The sequence below is a fragment of the Megachile rotundata genome, chromosome 3, assembly GCF_050947335.1.
Source record: "Megachile rotundata isolate GNS110a chromosome 3, iyMegRotu1, whole genome shotgun sequence".
Classification (NCBI taxonomy): Eukaryota; Metazoa; Arthropoda; class Insecta; order Hymenoptera; family Megachilidae; genus Megachile; species Megachile rotundata.
Window position 1 is genome coordinate 10,212,704 of NC_134985.1, and position 18,925 is coordinate 10,231,628.

At 32.0% G+C, this 18,925-nt stretch overlaps 1 protein-coding gene across 4 annotated transcripts in view; it reads right to left on the minus strand.

The window, feature by feature from the left end:
* LOC100882041 (protein couch potato) overlaps positions 1-18,925 on the minus strand; it is a 214,908-nt gene that overhangs the window by 35,152 nt on the left and 160,831 nt on the right. For 3 of the 4 annotated variants that reach the window (XM_076530056.1, XM_076530058.1, XM_076530059.1), the window contains one exon: positions 16,752-16,893. In XM_076530056.1, coding sequence (XP_076386171.1) covers positions 16,752-16,893 — 142 coding nt within the window. The remainder of the gene's footprint in view (positions 1-16,751; positions 16,894-18,925) is intronic. The other variant, XM_076530057.1, reaches the window with a different exon arrangement.

Below are 18,925 nucleotides of genomic sequence, written 5' to 3' on the forward strand. Positions count from 1 at the left end.
GGGCCTTTATGCGTTGAAATTTTGAAGGATATATAAGTGTATATAAATATATAAATATATAAAAATGTACAAATATAAAATGATATGTAAATATATGAATATATAAGTACATAAATAAATATGTAAATGTATAAACACAAATAAATATATGAGTACATAAGGACATAAATAAATATGTAAATGTATAAACATAAACAGATATATGAATATATAAGCATGTAGGTAAATATGTAAATGTATGAACATAAATAAGTATATAAATCAATAAAATAAGTAAATATGTGAATATAGAGAAACATGAATAAATGTACGAATATACATATACTATTATATACTATTCACATAGTAACTACATTATCCTTCATCTATTTACAAAAATATCAAAATACCTAAATGTGAAAATTACCTAAGATCTACCTATCGTAAAAATTGAATTACCAAGACATTTTGATTAGGTAAGCCTCCCTCGAACAAAATGGTATTGTACCAGCTACACCGTTCAATAAGGGCAACTGAATTTTTGCACCCTCTGCGATTAAGTTAATGGCTGGCCCTGGATGAGGGAGATCTAACTCGACCTGGTTGCAAGCTTTATAATTGATGATCGTAAGCGAACTATGTAGGTACAGTTAATATCGCAGACAAAAAGAACACACTTCTTCGACCTGGACGACTACGGAATAACAATTACTCCACGTGATTTTAACTGGATGATTTATGGATACTTGTACATTTATTATTTTATTTTAATTTCATTTATTTTATGTGGGATTATTAGCAATTTTGTGGCGTTCCAGTTTTTCGAGTATCTTTGGAGATAAATGGAGGTAAGTCTTTTGTATCGCTGGACCTTTGAAATTAATTATATTCAGAGAATAAATCTTAGTTAAATTATGACAAAATTATGATAAGGTTATTGTAATTTCGTATAATAACGATGTTCTTATGTTTTGAGCTTTCGTGTTCAAATTCATGCATAAAATATGTAATATCGATTAAATTCTAATAATACGAAACTGATGTAATAATTGAAATTCCGCTTCAAATTGTGTTTTATAAATCAATGACTTATTCACGTATTATATTAACTAAATTCCAGTAATGATAAATTCAACCATAACTGAAATATTCCCTGCCTTCAAAGCTTATGAATGTATGATTTATTCGCAAAATGTTCTGCATCATATTTCTATTATATTACGTGATGATTGAAACACATCTTCGAAATATTCTAAATTTTCATGTGTAATGAATTGTTTAAACTTTTTATTCTATTTTATTCTTGTTTTAGAAACAGTGTAATATGAAAATATTTCGAATGAATTTTAAATAAATAATTTTAACATAAGCATTCTTTAAGAAATTATATCAGTGTTCAAATACTATTATTAATTAAATTTGGTAGAATTTTAGGTACGACAGTTTATGTTGAATTTATTACTATGATTTATTTACAATTTACTATAATTAATTAATTACTACAATTTACATTGAATAAGTCAGAAAATTTATTGCATCAAAAAAAATTTCAAAACATACCATGCACTGAATAAAATTTTAGAGCACTTTGTATTAACACTAGGTTTACAATCTTTTCTTATATACCTATCTCTACGAACTCGAGTCAATTTGGCGCAAGAACGAATACAAATATTTAAAGAAAAACAACCCCTTAGGAATATAATTAAACACTACAAGAAATGAAAATATGAGATATTTATAGAAAGTTTTTATTATTCAATAGTATTTTAGTACATTACTTCAATATTCTACATTCATATTTTTACTTCCCTCTACCCTGCGAACTGCGATTTGTACTGCGACGCCGGGTCCGAACCCGGCATACCGGCTGAGACGGCCGCGTGCGACTCCGCACTAGCGAAGTCCGTCGTTTATAAGGTATTATCGGTGCATTCATATTTATTATTGTTGTAATTTTTGCCTGGATAAAACTAATTTACTAAAAATTTTATTTACATTACGATCGCGTGAAATTGACGCACATCCGTAGAGACAGGTATACCACACAGCAAATTTCAATATTTCAAAGCTTTCGAAGAAAATAGACTTCAATATATATTTACCTCGTTCAATGAATAAAAGTCAGTACAAGATAAAGTAAAAATACGAACGGTTTTTGTAATTTTCAGTAGTAGTTGCGAGACTACACTAGTTGTGAGATTGCACTAGTTGTGAGACTCCCTGTATAATTTGCGCGCAAAGTTTGAATCTCTCCTTTCAATAGTTGTTGCTATTGGTCTTGGAAGTTATTGTATTTATTGTATTTGATTAACAAGGTTTATATACTATGTATCTACTTATTGTTAGTATTTAATGCAAGTTGAATGAAAGTAATTTGTGAATTAAAATACGTATTCTGATTTTGCAAGAATTTGTTCTACCATTACCATTTAATGTTAAAGCATAACTTTTAATAAATGTAACAGGTAGTTTCATTATTATTATTGGTTAATATTAAAAATTAGTAACGTCTTGTCTACAAGATGTCTGACCATTAAAGAACACGTGTTTTAATAATTTGTGTAAATTTATATAAAATTGACGCACATCCGTAGAGATAGATATACCACATAGCAAATTTCAATATTTCAAAGCTTTCGAAGAAAATAGACTTCAATATATATTTACCTCGTTCAATGGATAAAAGTCAGTACAAGAGATAAAATAAAAATGCCAGCGGTTTTTGTAAATTCGAAGTGCGTCATCAACAACCACTAAAATTAAATAACAATTTCGCAGTAAAGCGTGTTTACTCTCCAGTGTTAACGATTCTGATAATTTTCTAATTACGCGGCATCAGGGAAGCAAGGGGAGTTAATGAGGTAAGGTTATGAATTTTGAGCAGCGTTTCCGTTTCGGTTTGTTCCAAGAAAGATAAGATATCTGGGATGACCGCGATGTAAAAAACATCGTCTTTTGTAGCATGTTGCATCGAGATCGTTCGAGGGAGAGCAGTTCAAGTTGGCTGCATCGTGCTTCGTAATTAGCGATTTTCCTGCCAGCATGGAATATCTAATTTACCGTGGAAATTTTTTTTTCCACGTACCGTGTTAATACGTGCTCTCGAAACGACTACGTGAAAGTTTAAAGAACGTTTCGAGGGCACGATTCGGCCACTTTGAACTTTATTGACCCGTGTTCTTTTAAAAGTTTCTCGACTTAAGTTTTACGCGTCTTATGTCTTGGTTCATCCGGGGATTATCTTCTATCTCAAATTGAAGTCTTGCAAAAAATCGTGGTTTATTTTTAATTACTGTATGTTTATTTTCGATTAAAAATTTGTCTTGTTATAACAAGGTTCTTGTTGTATTAAAATTATTGGTTAGTTGTTTTCATTTAACAACTATTGTTATAAACAGTTACACAATTAATGATTTTACAAAAATGAAGTTTATAGATTTCGATTTTTCTAGATTATTTCAAACTATTTTATTATAATTGCAAGAAACTATGTCTGCACAAAAAAATGTTTAAAATTAAATGTTACTAGCTAAAATGATGGAATCGCTATTGTGAATCATCGGAAACAACGAATTGAAAATTAAAAATCTTCAATCAAAAGCAAATGTAAAAATTAACTTTTTCCATCATCGACATTCAATATATTTTACAGTAAATGGCAATTTCCGCTGCGAGAGTTTAACACGTTAAATCGATTAAAATATCAATGAAAAAAATAAAGTCAACAATGCTTCCCTCGGTGTCCGAGTCAATGGAATTAAACTCTTCATGCAAAAAAAGAGATATTTCAATATTCTTTTTCGGCTGCAAAAATAACAATTGGAAAATAATAAACAATTGAAAAGCGGATTACACCCGCTAAAATTCGCGCGTTGTTTTTCTTTATGGACCCGAACGAGTTGATACGTAAAACAACCAGAAGCGAGACAAACTAACCGGTCGACGTAGTTCGACGTTTTATTGAAAAGTAAAACAAAATTTTCAACTTTTTTCGCCCCGATCGAAACGGCGGAACGATAAATAATTTAGCGATGTAGAGACCGTGTACGCTTTTCACCATACGAGTTTTTGTACGTGGCAGGACCTTGCACTTTATTGATTTTAGGCTGACCTGCGATTCCCAGAGTGAACCTAAGTTTTGTAGTGCACGAGCCTTCTTGATACCTTCTTTCCTTCGTAAGGTGCTTTAGAAGAAATAGTAAATACTGTAGAAAATTACTATAGGATATTTCAAATTCAAATTTCTTTAATAGGAGAGCAGTGTGGAGCTGCTGCAGGTTCAAATGTTAATTGAGAAGGATGAACAAATCATAAATTATATATGTTAAGTACGGAGCACATGTGTTAGAACAGAGAATACTTTATAGAATGACACTTTTTGATTGAAAGTTTGCATACAAACATATGTGGAGCTACAGCTCCAGCTTTGAATGTCACTCAAAAATTATGAATAAAATATAAAATACAAAAATTTATTTATATTAAGTATGGATCATAAATGCTGGAACACTGAATATTTTATAAAATGACACTAAATTTCGACTGAAAGTTTGCACACAAACATATATCGAATTGGTAACATATGTGGAGCTGCAGCTCCAGCTTTGAATGTCACTCAAAAAGTATGAACAAAATATAAAATTCCAAAATTATTTACGTTAAGTACGGATCACATATGCTGGAACAGTAAATACTTTACAGAATGACACTAAATTTCGACTGAAAGTTTACATACAAGCATATGTGGAATTACTAACATATGTGGAGCTACAGCTCCAGCTTTGAATGTCTCTCAAAAAGTATGAACAAAATATAAAATTCAGAGAGTGTTCTTTATCAAATACAGTCGATAATTATTTACCTTAAGTAAGGATTAAATGTACTAAAAATAGTATTAATATAATAGTTGAATATTATTATTTTATATAGATGTTAACATCGTCAAAAATATCGACAACACCTCCTTTTCACACAGGATTTATCATAAATTTGTATTATAAAAGTGTATATGTAAAACTTGAGGGACAGTAAATACTTTACAGAATGACACTAAATTTTAACTAAAAGTTTGCATACAAACATATGTGGAATTGGTAACATATGTGGAGCTACAGTAAAGGGGTTCTATAATAGCACAAGAGCTGCAGCTCAGGTTTGAATGTACTCACAGAAGCCTTACAACTATCAGAAACAAATGACTTGATCATACTTAAACATACCTAGTAACACAAAAATAATTTACATTTCATTTATTGAAAAAAAATTCCATCATCCACATTTGAGTTTGCAGGATTGATCATAAGTAAAGACTAATTATAAAAAGTTCTTGAATTCTTCTGTTAAATTTAAGCTATACCTACATTATGAAATAAAATCAAATTACATTATTATTCAGTAAAGTACATTACACTATTCATCAAATTAAATCATTTTACAAAGCAGTTGTTACGTTTGAAACAGCCTGTATAAGGTTTAGGTAGTCACAGAGTCAAAGAGAAAAACTTCAAACGAATCGAAATTTACGGGATGAAAGTGTAGTATTTCCTGCGGTGGTGTTGTTTTTCATGGTTATCTGATGAACCGACGAGTGACGTTAAATAAAATGTTTATTTTAACGTGAAGCGTATCGAGCGGATCTAGAGTGGAAGAAGCGTGGACGCGAGAACAGGTGAATAGCGGTTACAAGACACCTTTGTTTCATCAAAACTGGGGAATCTAATATCGTCGGGGATACAAAGAACAAACGTATGAAACGTGAACAAACGTTGTTGGAAAACATTTGCACGACGAAATACTTACGCATTTATATACACTTTTATGCTTGTATTTGCATTCGGAACGAGAGAGTGGGAATCGAATTTGGAGTCATTGCTTTCTTTTGATGTTCAAATTATGATCTGTGGTTTTGTATTTATAGATTTTTTAAGTTTTGAGTGGTGAAAGGTTTAAACTCTTAAATATTCGATTTTTTAATTTTGATGTTTTTTGAGGGAGGAGAAATTTTTTTGGATTTGGGATATTTGTGAATTTTTTCGTTTTTGAAGTTCACTTTTTAGATTTTTAAGTTCTGCGATTTATGGAAATTACGAATTTACAAATTTGATGATTTCTTAATTTCTGAATTGTCAAGTTTGAAAGTTTCCCAACATTCTAAATTTTTTAATTTCAAACTTTCTGAATTTCCAAGTTTCTAAATTCCTGAATTTCTGAATTTCCAAGTTTCTAAATTGTCAAACTCTCTAATTTCCCAAATTCTTAAAGTTCCAAACTCTCTAATTTCCCAAATTCTTCAATTTCCAAACTCTCTAGTTTCCCAAATTCCTAAATTTTGAAATTCCCTAATTTCCCAAATTACTAAATTTCCAAACTTTCTAATATCCCAAATTCTTAAATTTTGAAATTCTCTAATTTTCCAAATTAGTAAACTTCCAAACTCTCTAATTTCCCAAATTAGTAAATTCCCAAACTCTCTAATTTCCCAAATCCCTAAATTTCCAAACTCTAATTTCCCAAATCCCTAAATTTCCAAACTCTCTAATTTCCCAAATCCCTAAATTTCCAAACTCTAATTTCCCAAATCCCTAAATTTCCAAACTCTCTAATTTCCCAAATCCCCAAATTTCCAAACTCTCTAATTTCCCAAATCCCCAAATTTCCAAACTCTCTAATTTCCCAAATTCCCAAATTTCCAAACTCTCTAATTTCCCAAATGCCCAAATTCCCAAACTCTCTAATTTCCCACAGTCTTAAATTTCCAAACTCTCTAATTTCCCACAGTCTTAAATTTCCAAACTCTCTAATTTCCCAAATCCCCAAATTTCCAAACTCTAATTTCCCAAATCCCTAAATTTCCAAACTCCCTAATTTCCCAAATCCCTAAATTTCCAAACTCTCTAATTTCCCAAATTCCTAAATTTCCAAACTCTCTAATTTCCCAAATCCCTACATTTCCAAACTCTCTAATTTCCCAAGTTTCTGAATTTTCCAACTCTCCAAACTTCACGTCTACTTCAACCTAACATAAATTAAACTCACAAAAATCGCATCCCACATTTTTCAAAAAACATCGCACAAATAAATTCTCCTCACATAAATCTCTCAATCCCACAATTAAACTCCTATCAACACGTCATTCATCAAGAATGTATTATAGTGAACTGATTGTAAATGCAAATACAATAACCGAGAATATTCACGAGTCCCAAGGTCTTTGTTTCGACTCGAGTTCCCGGAATCCTCGGAATAATTTTACCGAGGCGAGAAACGAGTTAGAAAATAAAAACCTGAAATTAGAGAAAAGTATCGAAAGGAAATGCGAAGTGTTCGCGTAATTGATTTCAATTATTCTGATTATCGTGTCCTGGTTGTTCGTCGAACACAGAGTACAGTATGTTGCATTACTTATACGTCGAGGAATGCGCGTCTTGCAAGAAAATTGCACGGATGGCTGAGTTTTCGCACGGTACAAGGTAAACTATTTCCACCTCGACGCTCGTCGACAAATCCTTCGACATGTAGGTTCTTACTAATTTTGCGTAGTAGTTTTAACAGATTAGATACCGCGTTGAATTTGGTGTAAATTGTTTTGTAATTATATTCTCGATAAATTGTATTATTAGATGCGATAATAGGGTTAGCCCTTAACCTACAATTTTCTGGGCAGTCAGGTAATTATTTTTATAATGTTAAGACAAGTAGAGAATGTTAAAATTGACGGAGTTTGTGCGGTGGAATAACTAATTGCATTTTGAACACACTTAATAGTATACAGTGGAGGATTTAATAGTATGCAGCGGAAAAGTATTCGTACACTTGAAATATAGAAGTAAAAAGAACAATTTAGAAGAAAATAGAATTTGCAGAACAATAAATGCTAGCGACGACTTTTGGAAAAACGTAATATTTTCTGACGACTCTAAATTTAATATTTTTGAGTCGATAGGAAAAAAGTATGGCGGAAAGCTAATACTGAATTGAATTTCAAAAATATGCGACCGACGACGAAACACGGAGGTGAAAGTGTGATGGTGTAGGGATGTATTGCTGCTTCTGGAAGCGGCAATTTAGTAATAATAGATAAAATAATGGATAAACATTTATATTTAAATATTTTAAAAGAAAATTTACAAAATAGTGCAGATGAATTAGAATGAATTAGATGAATTTTATTTTTAGCAAGACTGTGACGCGGAACATACAGCCTGCATAGTGCGTCAGTGGTTAATACCAATACTCCCCACAGGTTAGCAACTCCTCCACAATTGCTTGACTTAAATCCTATGGAACATGTATGGGAACTAGAAAAAAATGAGGGAAATGATATAACGTCGAAAGAACACTTGAAAGAAATATTAAAAAGAGAATGGTGTAATATAGAACCTGACTTCGTTAAAAGTTTGGTGTTGTCAATGCCCGATTACGTGAAGTGATTCGCCGGAAGGGTTATCATACAAAATGTTAATTTATAAAATTCCTGCTAAAATAATTGTAGCAATAATTAAGTGTATGAATACTTTTGCCCCGGCGATTTCTTACGGTCTCGTGAATTTCAAGTCATTTCAAGTTACTACATGATGTTGCCTTCGGTTTTGGGTCATTTTGCTGCAAATGTAATGCTTAATATATAGCTATATATGATACTTAATATTATAGAAAATATTGTTAACGTGCATCACGCATATGACACCATATTGTAAGGCATGTGACGCCATATTGTAAGACATGTCACACCATATTGTTATCCACATATATGTATATTTTGAGAGAGAATGATCTTAAGTATTCATTTACTAAAATTCAATATTTCTGAAGATTTTCATGCTACGTTTATTTCAGAGCATTTTTTTAACCATTTGACCTATTAAATTTCTGATGTCACAGTGACCTTCATACAACGTGTAAACCGATTAACTTATGACCTTTACAAGGTAAATAAAAGTGATTAAATTCTGAAGTTATAACGCACTTTATTACTAACTTAGAACTGAGGATAAAAATTTACTACCGCCTTGAAATTCCAGTCAGAAAAATTGTGGAGTGTCATTATAACAATTTTATGATGATGTTAAATACATCTCAGTATATTACTTAGAAGGATGCCATTTAAGCTTAATCTTTCAATGCAATTAAAATCATAATATTAACAAATGATAAGTAAATGGACTTTTTAAAATGTGAATAAATTGTGAAGAGGTAGACACATAGTCAAACCGTCGCGTCGGTTCGTAAAGAGGACCCAGTTGTTTACTATTCTATTTCTAAATAATTGTAATCCACAAGGGATGTTTATAAGATATATTAGACTATTCCTTACACTATTCTGTTCCTAAATAATTATAGGTTACATTGTACCTAACTAATTATATTTCCGAATTCCTGTATACTCGAGTTTCCATATTCTTGATGGATACTCTTGAGGACCTATATTGCGAGTCCTTACATTCTCCAATTTCTACAATTCCGAATACCCATATTTCGAAACCCCTACATTACCGAATTTCTATATTTCCAAATACCTACATTTCAAAAACCCTACGTCCCCAAATCGGTACATTCCCAAATTTCTACATTCTCAAATCGCTACGTTCCCAAATCTCTACGCCCCCAAATCTCTACGCCCCCAAATCTCTACATCCCCAAATCGCTACGTTCCCAAATTTCTACCTTCCAAAATCGCTACGTCCCCAAATTTCTACATTCCCAAATCGCTACATCCCCAAATCTCTACGCCCCCAAATCTCTACATCCCCAAATCGGTACGTTCCCAAATTTCTACATCCCCAAATCGGTACGTTCCAAAATTTCTACATTCCCAAATCGCTACATCCTCAAATCTCTACGCCCCCAAATCTCTACGCCCCCAAATCTCTACATCCCCAAATCGGTACGTTCCCAAATTTCTACATTCCCAAATCGCTACGCCCCCAAATCTCTACGTCCCCAAATCTCTACGCCTCCAAATCTCTACATCCCCAAATCGGTACGTTCCCAAATTTCTACATTCCCAAATCGCTACGTCCCCAAATCTCTACGCCCCCAAATCTCTACGCACCCAAATCTATACGCACCCAAATCTATACGCCCCCAAATCTATACGCCCCCAAATCTCTACATCCCCAAATCGCTACATCTCCAAATCGCTACGTCCCTAAATCGCCATATTCCCAAATTCCTAAGACTCCAAATCACAACGTCCCCAAATCATTCCATCCCTAAATCGCTACGATTCCATTTAGTCAAAACAGAAAAGTGAACCCCTAATCCAACAACCCTCCATCTTCAAAATCGACCCAGATTTCTCCAAAAGCATCAAAACAACTTGCACAACATATTTCAAAATACGTACAACTCTCATGTGCCCGTTTTGATATTCCCAGTGTGAAAATCAGAACCCAGATTCACCACCGTTCTAAATCTACTTGGAATATTTGTATTACAAACATAAGCTCTGTTTCATGAAGCTAAACAGATACTTGAGAAAACGTCGGAAACCGTAACAGTATAAAAACTTGCAAAAAATACATTCCTCAGGAATGTCTTTACTAATATATGAAATATTCTACGTCAAAGTCTACTCTTAAAAGCGCAAGAACTTCCGTCTTCTTATTTACGCAACTCGGTTAAATCTCGAGAGCAGATAAAATAAAGCCATTACATAGTTTCGGTCTCTCTTTTTGCGACGTTAAAACGTATCAGCGAGAGATAGTTCGAGGTGTCTCCTTTTTCCAGGTTAAACTTAATATCTCTGCCGATTAATATCTCACTTTCGCCGGGAAATATTGTCCGCCTTAATTTTCATTCCTCTTAAGCTTTATACGGTCCCTTGTGGCTATGTAAGATTTGAAGTTATATCTTAGTTTTAGTTTTGCTGGAAAATGTAGTTCGATAGGTAGGTTAGGTTAAAGTACTTGGTTAGGTTATGTAAAATAGTTTTGTTAGGTAGAATATTTAGTTGTATATTGAAATTATTTTATTGTGTATTGACTATTTTATTTAGGAGAGTATGTATATATATTATTATACAATTATAATAATATATGTATGCATGTACATATATGTATATGAGAGATTTGGAATTTTGGGAAATTTGATATTTGCAAATTTGGAGAATTAGAGATTTGGAATTTTGAGAAATTTAATACTTGGAAATTTGGGGACTTGGAGATGTGGAATTTGGAAATTTGGCGAATTAGAGACGTGGAATTTTGGGAAAATTGGTATTTGGAAATTTGGGGACTTAGAGATTTGGAATTTTGAGAAATTTAATATTTGCAAATTTGGGGACTGAGAGATTTGGAATTTTGGGAAATTTGGTCATTGGAAACTTGGGGAATTAGGGATTTGGAATTTTGGGAAATTTGATACTTGGAAATTTGGAATTTTGAGAAATTTAATACTTGGAAATTTCGGGACTTGGAGACTTGGAATTTTAGGAAATTTGGTATTTGGAAATTTGGGGAATTAGAGATATGGAATTTTGGGAAAATTGGTATTTGGAAATTTGGGGACTTAGAGATTTGGAATTTTGAGAAATTTAATATTTGCAAATTTGGGGACTGAGAGACTTGGAATTTTGGGAAATTTGGAATTTGGAAATTTGGGGAATTAGAGATATGGAATTTTGGGAAATTAGATATTTGGAAATTTGGGGACTTAGAGACTTGAAATTTTGGAAGATTTGATTTTTGCAAATTTGGGGACTTAGAGACGTGGAATTTTGAGAAATTTGATTTTGAAAATTTGGAAATTTAAAAATTCCTAAATACAAAAATTTGGAAATTCGTACCTCAGACAATTTAACCTATAAACTTGATATACAAACTTGAGAATTGAAAGTCTACTTGAAAATTTCATTCGAATCTATATATATAAAAATGGAAGTTTGTACGAAATTAATAGACTTCGACACCGTTTGATCACGGTGAAAGTTGGCACATATGTATTTTTCCATGGAGACGGTTTTTAGGTATATAAAAAATGAGCGGGGCAAAAAGGGGCGTGGCAAACCAATAAAAATTAAATAATTCGGTACATAATAATCATAGACAGACATAATTTGGTGGGTATGTACCTGAGGTGGTTGTCGATAATCCTACAAAAAATGAACTGTAAGTTAGTTCAATTACAGAGCGAATTCTTAATAAAAAAATGTATATCATCAACTTATACCGACGCAAACAATGAAATCCATCGGTACAAGCTATCTTTTATTTTTCAACATTTTTCTATAACGAATTATAGATTCTAGGTTATGTACAGATCCATTTTTATAATTTAACCTTAACAGTTTAAATGTCTTCATTAAAGGTTTCTATTGAACGTCGAGATTTCTCCAATGTCGGTCAATAGCGATATTTCCTGACACTCTGGTGAACTAATTTATTCAATTTTCATTTATATTTCAAGATACGAGCGACGTTTCGTAACATCGATCGTTAAAGATTAATCGATCCGTTTCTTCTTAAAAATATCTTCGCTTCTTCTTACCATATATGCACTGTGGTGTACACTTTCTTTCTTTAATAATTGATAGCGTTACTGAAATAGTGGACCAAAAAAATTTCGGTATGTTGTTCATATAAAAATTGATGGTAGATACATTGCAATTTTTAAACTTCCAAGTACCGAAATTCCAAAATTGCTAAATTTCCAAATTTTCCCAATTTCTCAAATTTCCAAATTCTCAAATTTCCAAATTTTCAAATTCCCAAATTCTCAAATTTCCAAACTTTCAAATTCCCTGTTTCTCAAATTTCCACATTTTCAAATTTCCAAATTCTCAAATTCCCTATTTCTCAAATTTCCAAATTCCCAAATTTCCACATTCTCAAACTCTCAAATTCTCAAATTTCCACATTCTCAAACTCTCAAATTCTCAAATTTCCACATTCTCAAATTTCTAAATTCTCAAATTCCCAAATTCTCAAATTCCCAAATTCTCAAATTCCCAAATTCTCAAATTCCCAAATTCTCAAATTTCCACATTCTCAAATATCCAAATTCTCAAATTTCCAAATTCTCAAATTCCCAAATTCTCAAATTCCCTATTTCTCAAATTTCCACATTCTCAAATTCTCAAATTTCCAAATTTCTGAATTTTCAAATTTTTAAACCTTCAAGCACCAAAATTCCAAAATTGCTAAATTTCCCAGATTTTCCTAATTTTTCAAATGTCTCTAATTCTTTAAATTTCCCAGATATTCAAATTCCAAATCTCCAAATTTCCAAATCCCCAAATTCCCAAATCCCCAAATTCCCAAATCCCCAAATTCCCAAAATTTCCAAAATCACAAAAGCAACCAAAAATCTCCCAATCATCGCGATTTCACACACGCAAAAGTAAAGAGTATTACCCGAGTTATTTCAACACCGTCCAAAAGGATCGAAACCTTTCAAAAACATTTCCAAACGTACGTTACAGCAATTGACGTTTTAATTATACGCCGTCAATATCGCTCTAAAAGGACATGCAACGGACGTTTCTCAATCTCGTTTGTTATTCCGACGGACTTTGATTTAACGAAGTAAAAAAAAAAGGAAACTTTCACGGGAAAATACGACGCGTAACCTATCGACATAACGCTCGAAAACATACTCGAAAACGCTGCTATTTTTCGCGCGGAAATCGCGCTATTTTTATTGAAGGGCTATCAATAATTCAACACATTCCGTCAAGGTATTCCTACGACCGCGTCCAACTTTACCTGATTTACTTTTTCCGCCCGTTTTTCACGTTTGAACTTTCTACGTACATATAACGACCGAAGAACAATGTTTTATTCATGTATCTTCTTGCGCGACGTTCGCTACAGACTTTTTTAACTACGCAACCAGTTAACTGCGGTTGTGTGTTCGCGTCGATACAAACACGTATTGTACAAAATTACCATTCACTGTAAAAACTGGATACTTCATTAGGAGGTAATAAAAGTTTGGTATGTTACCTTTGTAGAGATAGAACTGTGACATATGTTACATAGGCTTATTTTAAGAAATTGATTATTCTATATTAGTATAATTATTATTTTTTCTGTAAAATAGTATTATTTAATAGAAATGTCATTTTGTGTTATCACCAAATTGTGATAATCATACGTTGCGTTATCACACATGTGTTATGTTTGCTTTAACGATAGAATTACATATGTTACATGTGTCTTACTTTATGTTACATTATAATTATTATTATTTATTCTACAAACTTGTACTAATTAAATAAGTATATTTAAAATTAGTATTGATTAAATAGGAACACTGTTTGAAACCAGAAGTTGAACAATATTGTTTAAAATTATATCAGAACTGTATTGATTCATCCACATATATTATAATTACAAACACAGTAATTATAACAAAACTCACCAAAAAATTGTTTAATAAGACTTGGAATAAACAACCATAATAATAACACAATACTTATTGATTTCCTTGAAGAGCCTCTAGCTATATTGCCAAATCCTTCGAATGCACTTTATAAAATATCTTCATTTTAAAACTTTTGCATATAGCAGTGAAAATTAAACTTATTTGAAAATTATATATTTGTAAAACACTTCAGCAAATTGAATGTACTTATCAGAGCTATAAAACAAAACATTCAATTTCCTTTTATCGGTTAAATCGATCGCATCGCCTTCCACTAAACGCATCTTCAATTTTCATCCAACACTTTCATCATACAAATGAAAATTTCTGAGAAAATGTGAACCCATTACGTTCTACCTTAACGATTAAAACGATTATCTTAACGATTATATATACAGATGCAGACGAATGTAACGTTCCACGGTTTTTATTAGAAATTTGTAATTTCTTCTTAGTAAATTGTTATATTCGACTGCATCGTGGATGTTGGTTGTATGAATGATCGATAGAGTTGCTGTTGTTTCGAAAGGTATCCCAAAAGAACGCGGGGGAAATGCATGCCCACACGAATTAAACTGATCGAACAGTGATAGAAGTACAATAATTGATTCAGAGATTTAATGGTGAAATATTGTATTAACTTTGCGAAGTTCAATTGATATTAATGACTTCGAATGAAAAATTATACTGCGAGGGATTGAGGCCGCAATTTGAAGTCATGTAGGATAAAATATACACTTCATTTATCAAATTTTTTGGACTTCAATTGTATTCATTTGGCAGTGGTATTATGAACTACTACGAATTATCTCTGAGAATTTTACAAATTTTTTTATACCGAATATTTTTATGATTTTAAAATCTGAATATTTGTATACTGTAAAATTTCAAGTTTTATATAATTTATATGTGACTAATATTTATAATTTTAAATTTACTACTGTAAATAATGTATGACCCATAATTTTAATGTTGTAAAATATTTTCAAGTTTTATTCTGTATCATTGGATCATAGCTAAAATAATAGGTTTACGACAAAAATGCATAGGACCTTTTTCATAGAGCTTTTTACAAGCTACATGTTTCTTTTAATACATTTTTCTTTAGAATCAATACTTTCGTATATACAGGGTGTTACCTGTAACGCTACGATTTTTCTCCCACTTGCACCTTACGAAAAAAAGTTTAAAACAATATTTGCAAGGTATGAAGTGCAGAATAGATATTAGTAAAGCAAATTTTGAAAACAGTTTGTTCTCTCGGCAAAGTCAAGGTCACCTTGGTTTTTTTAAATAGGAACATACATTTTTTTTTATTCATAGCTTTAGAGGACATCGAGACGAATTTAAAACACATGTTACATGATATTTTTATTAACATATTACTCGATTTACAGAAGAGGAAATGTGAAGTACTTAGCTTTTGACTTTGGTAGTGTAACCATTATTTGATTCCGAAGAGATTACTGAATGTAAACGCGCGACTAGAATGTAAGAAAAATACACTTTATTTAATTACATGTTCAAAATGTATGCCGCCTTCCATCGCGTAATATTCCGGTCTTTTACTTCACATTTCCACTTCTGTAAATCGAGTAATATGTTAATAAAAATATCATGTAACGTGTGTTTTGAATTCGTCTCGATGTCCTCTAAAGCTACGAATAAAAAAAATGTATGTTCCTATTTAAAAAACCCGAGGTGACCTTGACTTTGCCGAGAGAACAAACTGTTTTCAAAATTTGCTTTACTAATATCTATTGTGCACTTCATACTTTGCAAATATTGTTCTAAACTTTTTTTCGTAAAGTAGCTTCAAGTGGGAGAAAAATCTTGAGTAGCTTTTCAAGTAACACCCTGTATACTGTACTGTAACAGTATGTTATACTATATTACATTATGTTGTTGTGTTACATTCATACTTCGTAATATTTGTATAAATTTCATACTTGATATAATTCATATTTATACTTCCATGACATCGCAATTTTCTCTAAAAAAAACCATCAGCATTATAACATTTTGATCAAACTTTCCGAGCCAATATTTATTTCATTCGTCCAAAGCCAAATCAATTACCCTCAAACAAAAGCCACTAGATTCCCCTCAAACAGAATCTGAGTAAATACCATCATGACCAGCCTAATTGTACTTTCCCTTCTTCAATTAACTGTAAGACAATTATTGTACCTCGATGCAGCGTTCGAAACTATTCGGAAGGGGTAAACTCGAGGACCGTGTGGGGTGCGTGGTAGGGTCGACAAGAAAAAAAAGTCAAAAAAAAAAGATTGAAGAAAGATAGAAAGAGAAACAACAGGAAGGAGAATACGTAGTAGTAAGTGCAGTGGGTGAGAATAGTAGTGAGATGTATTTCAGCGAGTGAACGAGTGGCAGTGCATACTTACGTCCAGTTAGAGGGTGCATCAGAGCAGGGTGCGAGGTGGCTGCTGCAGCGGCTGGTTGCTTGGGTTTGCTAACCTTTGTGTTACTTTTTGCAAATTCCAAACGTATGGTTTGTGGCATATCAGGATCGAATCTAACCCCCTGCTGCAAATAGATTCCCTAAATTAGTAAACCGGGAGGCACACGTGGATGCTGGATTTGGTTGGAGGAGAGAAACAGAAATAGAAACAGAAAGTACGTGGCAAATATAGTACGAATGATGATTCTAGCGTATCGCGCTTCAAGCGGACCTTTTACGTCGCCAGCTATTAATTATGCTTTTAACGATGATTGGGGGCGTGAGAGAAATTTATGATTGTTTAGGTAGATCGGAATATGGTTGCGACGCGGACAGAAATTATTACTGATGGAGGGGTGATGCTTGATAACGAAAATTTCTTGTAACCTTATGGATTAGGTGGATTTTACTTTATGAGTGGATTTATCTTTATGATTGTGATTGTGATAGGACTATGATGTCATTGGGATATGATTAGGATATTATTACGATCTGATTGCGATATGATTGCGATATGATTACGATATGATTAGGATACGATTGCGATATGATTATGATATGATTGCTATATGATTACGGTATGATTATGATATGATTACAACATGATTAGGACATGATTGTGATATCATTTCGATATGATTATAACATCGTTACGATATGATTTGGACACCTTGTATTACTAAGCTGTGCAACCTCTAAATTATTAAGAATTATAGCAACATTACTTTGTAATTTTCATTATATTAATCTCACGAATATACTAAAAAATGTAATATTTTGTAATTTTCCTAAAAAAATGCCTTTCTACTACTTTTAATACGTTTCATCACTGAAAGTACACCTCTCATCAAATTGTTAGCACGCTTCTTACTTCTTTATTTGCAACAAATAAATATACTAGTTGCTCGTCATGTTTATACTTAATAACCTATTCTAAATAAATACAACTAAATTTTTTCATATTCTACAATAATAAAATTAAACAAACTATATGCATACAATTTGTTATAAAAAATGCGTACAATTTGTTGTGAGTCATACGTACGTGCAATTTGTTATAAAACATACATATTCACGTACCACTTGTTATAAGACATACGTACTTATTACAAAACACGTTCTAAGCTTCTCAAATTATTAAACAAAAACTTTATTTAGCCTCCAGTTAATAGGTATAGCCATAACTTCATGTCTAAATATTTGTATAGTACTATGATTACAGATTAGCAATATACAAGGTGTTTCATTAAAAATCGACCATCGAAAATCCAAATTATCTTCAATATTATTGCAAGCAAAAATATAGAAATAACGGAAGCTTCGTCCCATTTCTTTATTATCACTAAATGTACGTTTCTAAATAATTATACATACTGCCATCAATTTCTTCTTATTTTTAATGATTTTAATGGTCGACTTAATTGTGACACCCTATATCATGTCTATATACGTACGTGTGTATACACACATGTATACGTTATACTACATGTATTTGATCATGTACATGTCCCTATAAATATTGAAATACTCATGTTACCCTATATGTATATATTTAATTACACGTGTTATCCTATATGTATAAGTACTTGATTATACGTGTGAGTCTACATACACTACCGTCCATAAGTATCCGGACACTTGGTTTCGTTACATAAAACATAGTTGAACTTTGTACGAAAGGTATTTAGGGTTATCATATCATTTGTAATAATTATTATTATCTTTTTTGAGGTGTCATAACGTAATAGAATTAATTTCTAAGTACAAATTATACAATGAAAGTGTGAAAGTAAAATTCATGTCCAGAAGTACAAAGTCCAAATTTGTGAATCTAATGAAACGCTTTCGATTCTAAAAAAATTTTCATTTCTACTGTGTTTCATTTCTATGGTGCAGAACGTATTCAGAGGGTTCTTCGATATGTTTCAAGTGTTTGTAAACTGTTGGTAGATGTTTAGGTTCCCTCAATGGAAATAAGAATGGAGGTAACGCTACGCACTCGACAGTTTCGGTTTAGTTCGTCTGTAGCCCCTTTTCCATCGAGATACGAGTTCCAAACGAGAATTATCAATCGAAAAACGTTCCAGTATTCTGACCTTCGCAGAAAAAAAATCGATT